Genomic DNA, 13,779 nt, shown 5'->3' on the forward strand with positions numbered 1-13,779 from the left:
ATGCTTCTTGTTGCTTATCTTCATAAAATTCTTGATGTGAACAAATTGTGGCGGCTACTGAGTTTGTCGTATCAATGTATAATGCTTAAATTTGGCGTTTTAATTCCTTTATCATATCAAAAGTATCCCACTAGCATTTTCCCGAGTGGAATTAAATTTCACAAGCAAATTCAATTTATGAATTTATGTTGCTCTAAAGAGATATGTTTCGCAATTTGTAGTATTTCTATCATAATATAAATTTTGTTGCCCAATAAATCCTCTGGATTATTACAAATATATCGAGTAATGGTAAATTGGCAATTAAAATGTGTTTGATTAACGCCACTAAAAAAATTTGATGACGTCATTTCACTAAATCTTATTTAAAATAAAATGCGTGCAATATACCTATCTCTATGATTTATTAGTTCATCTCTGTTTTTTTGTTGGTCTGATCCGTCAACAGAAGTCACCTTGTGATTGTACTAAATATGCTGGGTCAGCTGTTCCAGGTTAGACAAACATTAGATAAAGATAACATATTATAGAAGCTGCATTAAATATTTGACTGTGATTAAATTATTAACACGGCGTTAAAGTACCACGTGACCAACTCTACGGCAATCAGACGTCGCTAAACGCCTGGTTAAATGCGTGATTACCTTAATCTCAATAAAAATGTTGGGTAAACTAGAGGTTGAAATGAGTGAACATTTAAAGTAGAAATTAAGGGTAGAATCCATCATTAAGGTTAAGTTTTATCAATTTACAAGCATGTAGGCATATACTAATTTAATACTAACAAAGGCTGCTCTAAATTTCTGGGTTTTAACAAGAAAACACAAAATTTCGCATCAAAGTTTTATAACATTAGACATATCTTGTAAAGAAACAACTCGTATTATTTTCAATTGCTAAAAATAGTATACTGGAACGTTTGTCTCTCTTTTGAGAGCGTTTATTTAAATGTTAGTTAAATTTAATGCATGAAATAATTATTAACACACTGCACAAAATGTTTTTAAGTCTTGGAAGTTAATAAATTTCAAGAAGTTGTGTTTCCTTTTGAAAGAATTTCTGTTTAGCTTTTAATTATTTCCATTTAAAATACAAATTACAAATTTAAAGAAACATTATTTCTGTTCCGTCGTCAAGTTTGCGACTTTTAAGTTTGTATATATTTAGCGTTTTTCAATTTAAGTTTGCGTCTTTTAGAATAAAAAGCGGGGTAAAAACGCTCTCTAATTTAAGAGAATATTTTGCGTGGTGAAATGTTGGTTTAAATTTGAAAAATAACTAGAACTTCTTGGAACGTCAATTCAAAATGAAAAGTGTAAATCTTCAAAGCAAAGCTTTTAAAGTTGTTGACAGAGTTTGAAAAAAACGAAACAATCTTTGGCTGCTTATTATTAGTGATTCTGATTAGCAAGGGGAGGACATAGCGGAGTAATTCATAGGCGTGCCTGCCTTGGGTTGCAAACCTCAAGACCAGGCGTTTACGTTGATAATAATTATTCTTCTGAAAATTCAAAGCACTAAACTAATAACACTTGTGCAGTCGAGTCAGCCTCGTTTAGTTCCGACAAGATTTACTTCGCTATGGAGGGATTTCATAAATTAAAAGGGGGTGGAAGCCGTTAACTATTATTTAAAGCTGAGGTAATCTGCACCAACACCAAAAACTCTAAAGACCAAGGTTAAGATTAGCAAATCTCATCTTGTTTTCGCTTTTTTCGTAGCTGAATCTCTTACCCCGTCGGAGTCTTCGACGATGTCCTTCCCGACCGAAGACAGAGTCGTCCATTTGCAGTTGTTGATGGCCTTAGCTGCACATCTTTTGTGAACTTTGCATTTGCACACCTCGCAGGAGAGGCCGTGGCTGGTGACGCCACTGAGGGCCTCTCTGCAGACGTTGCAGTAAGTTGGGCGTGCATGGGAGGTGGCGTACCTGAAAAAAAAAAGTACCATGAAAAGTGATTATATAATTTGTGTGTTGACAAGCGCCGTACTAGAGTTAACGATTCTAGATTCTGGAAGAGTGCTTTGGTCAAAAAAGGACACTTTACTATTCCCTCAGGCTTTTTTCTTTGTTGAAGGAGTTGCGGCTTGTCTCGAAATAGGTTTTGTTGGCGTTTTGTTATTATATATTTCCATTTATTTGCTGCTTTCTGAAATTATTGGAGTCAAACCGTTATCATCTTAAAGTTGACAGTTGACTATTGTGGAATAAAAAAGAAATTGAGCATTATAAAAAAAAAATGTTGGAAGTGGAATTTAAAGAAAAAGGAACTGAATACACTGGGAAAAGAGCTGTACAGTATGATGAAAGTTTGAAAGAAAGAGAGGAATGTAGGATATTGTATGATTGCTGGAAGGAAAACAAAAATAGAGAGAAAAAGAGAAATGGGGGTGAGTATGAGAGAAGAGTTATGTATGCGTGACAGAGACATAGATAAACAAGAGAGAAGAGGGAGTGTAAGGAAATCTAGGTAAAATGCAGACTATAGAAAGATAATAACAGAAACAGTACCAAAGTACCTAGACAGAGAAAGCGCGAAAGAAAAAAAATAATTGCGAGATTTAGGTGTGGAAATGAAGAAAGAAATAATAAGTTTTGGGTAAGCGAAGGTGAGAGAATGTGTAGGATGTGTAGAGAAGGGCGAGAGACGATAGAGCACATGCTGCATGACTGTGAGGAGAGCAAAGAAAGAGAGGGGAGTGTGACAGAGATATTGAATAAAGACGGAAGAGGGGTGGAATGGATGAAAGAAGTGGAGAGGACAAGAGTAAGGCTGGGGCAAGGGGGGATGGGATAAAGGAAAAAAAATGAGTTATTTGGTTTTTGATATGTTTTATTTGGTTTTTGTTAATTAGGAAAAAATTGTAGGTTGTAAATCAAGAATCTTTTAAGCCCGTAGGGTAAAAATAAACACTTACTACTACTAGAAGAAAATCTAGATACCTATGGCAAAATATCACGGCCAATTCATAAACCACAAGTACAGGAGTTTGTTATGTTATGCAAAATTGTGACGTGACGTCATCAAATTGTTGATGGGGATGATTTGACAACAATTGTAGTAGTTTCGGAGATTATCTGTCGAATAAAAATCGGCACACGACAGACAGACAGATAGAAACGGAAGACCACTTTTGGCGTACTCTAGGGGTCATAAAACGTCGAGAGAACATGAAAGGAGCTAGTCGCCCGATGGAATCTATTTTAATATTTCCTTAGCTTACGCTCAGGAACTAAAAATCCCAAAATCTCAAATCAATAGCATATATATAGCATCTGAAATGTCATTCTGAATAGTTTTTGGGGTGCTTTTAAATACTTTTGAATTGTAGGAACGTTTCTAAGTAAATCAGAATATTCGTTATTTTTACTTTCACTATACCCACGCATACTGACTTTATAACTACCTACCACAAAATAGTCTACAGGGGGATAAATAAATGACGGATAACTTTGATGGGACGTTGTTAAGAACTGCACGTCTAATGTTCCAAATTCATTTGGTGAATTAAATGCATTCTGTACGAAAAATACTTTTAATTTTAAAATCATCATTTAGAATCTAAATGTCTTTGTCTGGAGAATTTTCTAATATAATTCAAGAAAATGGGCGCATCCTGGAAAAGTTATAATTCTTATGCTAATTCTGACCACTTGTATTTTTATTTCAAAAATGTTTTCCTAAGATTACACCACAGTACTAAAGAGAGAGAAATACGTTACTTATTCATGCAATAAATGTAATGCAGGGTGGTATCTTTTATTTCTCTGATTAAGGTCTAGAGAATCGTAAGAAAGATAAAAATGAGGACAAGCACATACGCCTGCTGTATAAAAGTTACATGAAGGAAGAAAAAATTTTATTGCATATATGAATGATAAATGAAATTAACTCGCAGCAGCAAACTCAGACTATCTACAGTTTTAAAGTATGAACACTCCAGTATTATCGATCGCAGGTTTTTAATATAAAATGAATTTTAATATCGGCTCTGTTTATTGTTTACAGTCACGTATAGTGTATATCTTGTGTTACCCTTACCCCAGGTTTGCAAACATGCGTGTTGTTACGAAAACACTGTAACGAAGTTCATAACTTGCGTCATCTATAACAATATATCGACGTCACTATTAACGTTTAAATTTGTTAGTTTTAATCACCATTAAAACAAGAAACAAGAAATCGTTTGGAAGAGCATTAATTAATAAAGTTACAAAAAGTGACACTGTTTTAGGAAAATGAACAGCGAACTTGTTGAAAATTGCAAAAGTACTTTTGCGAGACGACTCGTTAATATTTCAGTGATTTATACGTGAAGTTTGTTGCGCGATGTCGAGGACATTGACAGACATCTGGGAGAAAGAAACTAGAGGAATCTCCTGAATATTAAAGCACGTTGGGATGTTGTTGCGTGAAAAAGTCGTTGGTAAAATGAATTGGTGACAGGGCAGCAAGCTCTTTTTCTTTAAGGCGGAACAATAAATTCTTATTTTCTACTTGGAAAGTGGTTCACGTCTCACTGATACATTGTTATATATGTTGTTATCACCTTTGATCTATTCTTTCATTAATCATCGTACAATGCTAGAAAAATAGATACAATGCAGGTACTGTAAAACTAGTTTCTTAAACACAAACCTGTTTTTTTTTTTAAATGAAAATGAAAAGAAATAAAGTATGAAATTTACAAATTTTTAAATAGTCACAAAGGTAAACAACACTGAGCTTGCAGTCAAAACACAAGGAAAAAACATGTTCATTCAGGGTTAAATTCACGTAGTAGTTGTAGCTTTTTTTACTTTTCCAAATGTAAACGAAAAAGAAAGCTCTTTATTATTTTTTGCAACAAACGTTAAACAAAGTGGAAATGATTTCCAGTAAAAGTTTTGCTGATTTGATTTGGAGTGAAACAAAATAAATAAAATTAATTCCACCGCATTATAGTCCTTTGTATTAAAAGCCTTCAATTTACCAAATGCGACTGCGCCATCGACGGTCGAACTTGAAACGTGATTAATTAGTTCTCTTTTATGATGGCTCCTCTGTAAATTGGACATGTTATTGTCCACTTAGTCGATGTGTTGACGGAAGTTATGTTTACTGAAATAATTTGCGTCGATCCAACCCATATGATTAGAAACAATTAGCTGTAAATTGTTAGTATCACGCTTGGGGTATCGACGTTGTCTATAATTAGAAGGTGTACAGCAGATTTTTTGTTTTTCCTTTAATACATTAATGCCTTTTTTCGTCAAAAGTTCAAAAATTATTTTTCAATAGGGAATTAACATGGGGAATAGATTTTTATTTTATAATATCTCCATAGATCACTTTAAAGCTGTTATTAGTGATGCATTTGTGGAGATAAAGAAGGGTTATCGGCCAGTATTTTTTCAACTCGTCGCATCGCGCCTATTCACTGTAAAAAGGCTTTAAAAATTGTATTTTGAAATCAGCGATGTCAAAGTGAATTTAAAAATAATTCCTCGATTCTTACTCAGAAAGCAGTGAACAACTCAAACTGAATTATTTTGTCCAATGTGATGATTATTGTAGGACAAATTAAACGAAATAAATGCACAAATTGATTCATTTATTGGTGATGGGTGCAGCACATGAATCTCTCCGCGAAACTCCTGATCGTATTGGGCGACTTCGTCGAATGAGCCATCTTCGACCACACACAGGCCGTATCCTAGAAGTCCGAGATGAAGCCCTTCGAACAGCTCTTCTTCAACATCTCCAACGGCAGCATCGTGACACGTCTTGGGGATCCGTCAAGCTAGGGATTTACTCGCGCTACTTCACTCAGTAATCACTGAATAACTCAAATTGAATTATTTAACACTGTGATGATAATTTAAACGGAATAAATGCACACATTGCAAGGTAATTTTGCAACTGCCTGTAGTATTATTAGTGAATTTTTATCACTAAAATCTCATTAAAATGCTATGTTCTACTGCGATTAGATGAAAAACTGGCGGTTTTGAAAAGAACCTTTTAACAAACCAATTAGACAACGACAAAGAACAAAACTTAACAACAATAGGTAATGAATGAAGTAACGGTATTCCGTTACCTCATTTGTACAATATTTTGTACAAATGTGGAGAATTATTGCACTATTTACAAGAATTGCTTGAAATAAGTAAGTCGATCTTCAAAACTCCTACGCGTGTTAATCAGCATTTGAGGTGAAATCTGAAAGCAATATTGTTAGATTGCCTGTTTCATAGCTGGTATTGTTCGAATACAGACGGTCATGAAGAAATCCCCAAAGAAAAATATCACAGTTCAAACTTTCCAGTCTAACGCTGTGGAAAATCCTCATTCAAATAAGCAACATTTATGCGAGCTGTATGGCTGGAGACTCTGTCCTGCATATAAAAGACCTGCTGCGGATGCCACGTCCTTCGAATTACAAAAAGTATTTATTGAGCTAGGATATTGTTGTACTTCTGAGCATTCAATCCAGATTCGATGAAAAAATGTTTAATAACATGATGCCCTAGAAGCATCCAACCACACATTGATCTGGACGCTAATGGACCAGGGTTCTGTAATGCCCAAATTCAGTCGTTTTGACGATTATAACCTCCCGGAAGACCAGATTCTCTCAAGTGTCCATACGCAAAACATCCCTGGTGAGAAGTAGTTTCAATTTTTGGGCATGATGCTATTTGAAACTCTTGTATGCCATCTCAGATCCCTAGCAACCCTGCCTATTTGGTTTTATTTAATTTTTATCACCGTTGAAAAAACAAAATAATAAGTTTGTTTTGTGAAATATTATTTTTATTTTTGTTGTTGTTAACCCAATAAGCAAGTAAAACAACATTATATACGTTTCTGAATGCCAAAACACATGGTAATGGAGAAAAATATTTTAAAATGTTCACGATAAGAGGCAATATTCTACACTTCTTTCTCAAAAATTTCTTGTAACGAACATGCTTTCAGGCGGCAGAAATTCTATTTTTGCTTAAAGTCAATTGAATTCCAATCTTGTGATTCGAAAAAAAGGTGTGAACTTTACTCAAAATTGCCAAGAAGCCTATAATAATCATCACACTGGATAAAATAGTTCAGTTTGGGTTGTTCAGTGATTATTGAGGTAGAGCAAGTAAATTCCTAGCTTGACGGGCCGCCAGAACGTGTCATGATGCTGCCGATGGAGGTGTTGAGAAAGACGAGCTGCTCGAAAGGCTTCGCGCGCCACGACCAAGAGTTTCGTGGAGGGATTCATTGCTGCATCCAGCACCAATAAATGGATCAATTTGTGCATTTATTCCATTTAATTTGTCCTACAATAATCGTCAGACTGGATAAAATAATTCAATTTGAGTAAGTAGTTCAGTGATTTCTGAGAGGAATAATTTCTAAATTCACTTTGACATTTCGACTTTCCATGGCTAATCCAAATACGCGATCATCGAACTGAGACGGAACATTCAACGACAAATTGAAAAGTAAGACTTATAAATCTATATTAATAAAAATTAATCGCCGAAATGTATGTACGCTCATAACTTCAGAACGACTGCACCGAATTGGACGATTCTTTTGTTTACGTGTACCTTATTGTCAGGACAAGGTTTATATGTAAGAAAATTTATAAAAAATAAGACGGCTAAAAGATAAACAAATTTTAAAAATTTTGCATGGGAATCGCCACTTCGAATTAATTTGAATAGTTGGCGTTCCCGACGGACCTGTCGCCTAACTGACGTGTCATACAAAACTATTTCTTCCGTGCGATTGTGAAAAGTATTATTGCATTTCAAATCGTTCTTTGTTTTTTCGTAAAAAACATAACTACTACGGAAATGGTCAAGAACTTGGACGAGAGGGTATCAGAAAAATTGACTGAACTGTTTCAGAGAGTGCTTCAGAAGGATAAGACCCCGGAGGATTAAGAAATTGGTGTACAAGGTGATAGACGAAACTGCAATAATTACCGTGGGATATCCCAGTAAACACAGTTGTGATGTTGACGTGACAGGTACGTACTCACAAAAGAACAATAAGTACATCGCATGATTATGTCTTAACGATATACCTGGAACGTAAGCTGTATAACATCACAATGGAGTACTCATGCTATGTAACGAACACGTAATGTTGACTACATTTACTAGATATCTCATTATTATGTCGCAGCGATATAGCTTGCATATAAGCATTTAAACATCACACTGTGGTACTCCTGTTATGTAACTAACACCTAATGTTAACTGCATTTACTAGATATCTTATTATTGTGTCGCAGCAATATAGTTGGCAGGTAAGCCTTGTAACATCACAATGGAGTACTACGGTTATGTAACCAATAAGTAATGTTAACTGTAGTTACTAGATATCTGATTAATATATATATATATACATGCTTCGGAATGTTTTATTTTTATTAGTTAATTATGTAAAGTGTTTTTCAGTTCATTATACAAAATGGCATGTTAAATCGAAAATTAACGTTTCTGGCAGGGCAACAGCAAAAAACATTTAAAAACATACATATCGAGTATTATATAGCTCTATTTTATATTTATTATTTATGTTTGTGTTGCAAGTAAATAGTATATTCATAAACAAAAGATGCTGAGTCTTAAAAAAAGAAATTTGTTCCCTGTCTTAAATCTTGCACAAGCGAGATGACGCCAATAGTGAGTTGCTCTTAATTTTTTTTTTTCATATTATATTTTCTGTAATTATAATTATTTATAATTTTATTTTTATACGTCCATAACGACCTGCGCTTTATAAAACAGAACAAGAGACTTAATGCACATACTCGTAGTTTATGATCAGAATTTGAAAAATGTCCCATCTAACAGGTAATACGAATTAAGACTAGTAATGAGACATTATTTTTTAACCTCTACCTATGCGTCACTGCCAAAAAGGAACAATTATACATATACAGAATTTTGAAATGAGCTCGAAAAATAAAATGGTATACTTCATTATTTTATTAATTCTAATGCAAAATATATATGTTGGTCGGCAACAAAAGCAACACAAAGAAAAAAATCGAAATTAAAAAACTAATCTATTTCAAGGTCAGCGATATCGTTCTTAAATAATAATGAATTAAATAATTTCTTCACTTTGATCGTAAGGAAAATAAATAATAATTTGAATACGAAACAATAATTGATCATCGAGTTTTGTGTATTGACTTTCGAACTCAGTTATAGGTATATCTGTTTAACATTAAATTTTCTAAAGTTTAGATTTTTCCAATGTAATCTTGGGCTCTAAAATAAACTGGTAATGTATAATGTATAATTATAATTGAGTATTTTCGTGGTTGATCTTGAAATTATTACTGTCTCAAAAAATTCACTTAATTTCATATCCAATATGTAGCTAACTGAAAACTGATAATAAAGCAGCAGATATGACGAAATAGTGTAGACTTTTTTTAATGTCGGTAATAGAGGGTATGTATAATAACTAGAGAGCGGAAAATATGCAGCAAAATTTTGGGAAATATGATCATATGACATGCATCAAATTTATGCAAACATGCAATAACTTTCTTAATATATGCAGAGATATGCAGTTGCATATGCTCCAAAAATAAAAAAAAGCGTAATAACCGAACTAAATTTATTTATAAATTGCAAAAACACCTTACCTTTTATTACAAAAAATACATAAATCACATTGCAAAGTGTTTAATTAGATCTCACTGACAAATAAATGACATTTTTTTAAGATAATATTCTTATACTAAAAAATAAATGTAGGTAAACAGAACGAATTAAAAAATAGTAGTAATCGACTATTTAATTACTATTTTGGTAACAATTTATTTTTAAATATTTTTCGAAATATTCTAACAAAAATTTTTCCGGTGATTCTAAAGTATGTATTTGTAAATAGAAAAACTGCGTACTGCGTCCACAGATGTAAAAATACTTATCGGATTAGAGCGGGCACAACAAAACACAGTTCCTTCTTGAAGAATAAGTTCAGGAAAAGGTTTAATTCATAAATTAATTTGAGTTATCTACATATTGACACACATCTCTATCGCTTTAAATACTTAAATGCAAACTCACGATGAAAAATAATAGGATAACGTCCCTTCGACCACCATAAAACATACCATTAATACACTTAAGTAACGAACAAAAATATTGAAATGAACGGTATTTCCAAAAGTAATTAGGACCCGAATTTACCTGGAAGGATGGCTTAACACCCAGTGGTTCCTCCAAACTACCATAAAACCCAAACCTTTCCCAGTTATTTGAAGCTCAGGACAATATTTACAATATGATTCATGAAATTTCGTTTTTCTAGAAAAATGCCGATCGAATGGCATTTTTTTTTCAAAGTAGCACAAAAATTGATAAAAATGCAAAATATGGACCCGTTACGTGAAATATGCAGCAGATAGCAAATATATGCAAATATGCAATTTTTGTATAGCTGTATTCATTTTTAATTAGCATGATTCGTTCACATATTAAATATCAAGACTTATATGCAAAAAATAACGGATATGCAAATTTCATAAAATCCGCTGTCTAATAACAACCAATACATCGGGTATGTTTCTGTTGTTGTCTTCGTTCGACACCACTGTATTTACAGTATTTAAGCAGGTATACGTTTCCGCCCCTAAAATCCCACGTACGGCATCCTTTGCCCACGTAAATACAGTACCTGGAATGAAAACAGAAACAGAAATAATTTTACAACATCTTATCAAAATTTAAAAAAACCACTATTGTATTATTTGAAATTTATTGTTAAAGATTATATGGTCAATTAGATGTGGGTCGTCATATCTTTAAAAAGTGACCTTCGTCAGTGAGTTCGTAATGCTTAATTAATAATTATATTCAGAGCGAAAAATACAACGGCTTTATTAGAAATATACCAAAGACAAGTTTTTTTCATTGTAATAATTTCTAAGAATTATTTCTGTAAACTTGTTTACTTGAAATGTTATTTTGTAAGTACCTGCTTGGCAAATTATAAATAGAACATCTGTAAGGTGACCAGATTTCAAAAGTCCGAAATCGGAACATTAGTTTCCATTTCCATCGTAATCTGATATATAAATGCTTTGAAAATTTTTAGTTGTAATATACTAACAGTACTGACATCTGCTGACATTTAAAACAGTTCTAACAACCGTATCGATGCAAGTTTTGTTCCCAATTTTTCACAAAATAAAATTACTATTCGTGAAAATTAGTGATCTATCCGAGGATTTATCTTTATTCTTATCAGATTTATAGAAATCGGAATATTCACGGAACGAATGTTTTAATCGGAACATTTATTGGACGAAATTTGAAACCGGAATTATTAGAGTATTGAAATCGGTACAGTTCCGATCACATCGGAACGTCTGGTCACCTTAAACATCTGGGGTAATATAGGGAAGACCCAACGACACAAACAAAGCCATAAAAATTCTTTGCCCATTGTCCCTGAAACGGGACAAGGTTTTGAAGAGTTCATTCGTCGAATTTTGATTTTATAAAGACGTTTATAAAGCGATGATGGGTAGCAAAAAAACTAGAGAGTGGTTAATTTTGATTTTATTAAATTTATTTTATCTAATGAAAAAATAACGCTCAACTTCTGCATTTACTATCCACCAGATGTTTGGGGGGTGCAGCCGATCGGACCTTTGTTGGTTTGGTTTGTCTATGAGTCGGACGATCCCTTTTTTCCGTATTTATGGTTATTGCACTTCACACTCACAGTGAAGCTGTCGAATTCCATTTGGCCATTTGGTTCACAACCATCGAACCTTTCTCGTGAATCCGTAACTCACTTCATTTCTAATGCAATTTTGTGAAAGTTGTGCCATTCAGTGTGCGATCAATTTACACTAGGTAAGTTAATATAATTCTAATGAAGTAATCATTTTAATTTTTACATGCTTCTGTTGTTTTTGATAACTGTACGTAAATAACAACAACAGTTTTTTCAGACAAGCTGGAAATACCACCATTAATCACTGAAGATACTCCCGCTGATTTTGAAAAACTTACGGTGATTGTTTTTGAAAGTGAGGCGCTTTGCCATAACATGTTGCAAAGGTATGTTACTGCAATTTTTTATGAACTAGGTGCTAATGAACATAATTTTACTCTAGACTTGAAGCAAATACAAAAAATATGTGCGAAACAAAAGAAATTCTAAAGGAAACGAGTGAACAAATCTCCAATATGAAAACGTCATCAAATGTGACAAATTAAAAAGAAAACAGTAATAGAAGATATGCCGCCAAGACCACAGGTAAACAAATTTTGAGGAATTAGAAGATTATTTCTGGCTACTACAACAACCAGGTTTCTTTGTAAGTTAAAAAAATACAATTAGTCCAGACAAATTAGCGATCAACCTCGGAATGAGAGATAATAAGCTGAATTTTCATATATACCTTCATTTTAGCGTTCTAAAAGTTGTCTCAAAAGTCTCATAAAATCTCGTGTCTGCGTCGTAAGTTATTCAAGGTCAAAGGTCAAGAAAAACATTATTTTGCGATTATCTCGGTTTCTATTGCTCTAATGATGTTATACTTATTATCATAATTGTAGAGCACAAAATTTGGGACAAATTTTATTCGAAACATTTTTTGATATACTTAATCGTTTTTGAGATAGAGGGAAGTGGGCGCGCAGCGTTCATCCATACATACTGTAATGCAATCAACCGTGAATATCTGTGAATACTACCTTGAATTTTGAAAAGTTTGTATTATTTATCAGTTAATACATTGCATTTAATAACATTTTGCATATTTTCAATACATTTATTTAATGATACTTACCTACTTTGTGTAATTAAAAACTCTTTAAATGACATATTTATTGTAGGTATATCTTAGGTTAGATTATTATATATCTTAAAGTTATATTAATTTTTTCAAAGTAAATTTTAAGGAAGTAAAACGAGTTAATATATTTTAATTTTATCTTTATTCCGCAGCTGTACATCTCTTACGATTGAAATTGGATTGCAGTGAAAATCTATAAATTTTTAATAATTTAAAGAACAAAAGTATCAATTTTCTTCTTCTTCACCGTCATCTTCTGGACGTTCGGGAATTTCTGTTTCATCGTCGTCATCTTCGGTGCCCTGAATTGTTGTTTCCAGACCTTCCAGTTATAATCATGATAGAAAAATAAGTATTTGAAAACTTACACATTTTAAAGATATAAATAAATTGAGATATACAATAAATATTTCATTAAATGACTTTTTAATTACACAAAGTAGGTAAGTATGTATAAGTCTATGAATATATTGAAAATATGTAAAATGTTATTAAATGAAATGTATTAATTGATTAATAATACAAATTATTCAAAATTCAAGGTAGTACTCACAGATATTCACGGTTGATTGCATTACAGTACGTATGGACGAGCGCTGCGCGCTCACTGTCCTCTATCTCAAAAACGATTGAGCGCATGAAAAAATATTTCAAATAAAATTTTTCCCAAATTTTGTGCTCTACAATTACGATACTAATTGTTAACATCATTGGAGCAATAGAAACTGAGATAATTGCAAAAAACAGTTTTTCTTGACCTTTGACCTTGAATAACTTACGACGCAGACACGAGATTTTATGAGACTTTGAGACAACTTTTAGAACGCCAAAATTAAGGCGTATACAAGAATTCAGCTTATTGTCTCTCATTCCGAGGTTGATCCCTTTTTTATGCTAAAATGACTGGACTAAATATATTTATATGTACTTACATATAACATAATTTTGGATATTATATACAGG

At 32.9% G+C, this 13,779-nt stretch overlaps 2 protein-coding genes across 7 annotated transcripts in view; one reads left to right on the forward strand and one right to left on the reverse strand.

Moving 5' to 3' along the window:
- Positions 1–13,779, reverse strand: part of LOC135130537 (diacylglycerol kinase eta) — a 408,323-nt gene that overhangs the window by 64,559 nt on the left and 329,985 nt on the right. For all 6 annotated transcript variants that reach the window (XM_064057935.1, XM_064057934.1, XM_064057932.1 and 3 more), the window contains one exon: positions 1,735–1,930. In XM_064057935.1, coding sequence (XP_063914005.1) covers positions 1,735–1,930 — 196 coding nt within the window. The remainder of the gene's footprint in view (positions 1–1,734; positions 1,931–13,779) is intronic.
- LOC135130538 (uncharacterized) overlaps positions 1–13,779 on the forward strand; it is a 280,120-nt gene that overhangs the window by 24,836 nt on the left and 241,505 nt on the right. The gene's annotated exons all lie outside the window — the stretch shown is intronic.

The sequence above is a fragment of the Zophobas morio genome, unplaced genomic scaffold, assembly GCF_036711695.1.
Source record: "Zophobas morio isolate AGI-343-1 ecotype UQ-CSIRO unplaced genomic scaffold, CSIRO_AGI_Zmor_V1 ptg000017l, whole genome shotgun sequence".
Lineage (NCBI taxonomy): Eukaryota > Metazoa > Arthropoda > Insecta > Coleoptera > Tenebrionidae > Zophobas > Zophobas morio.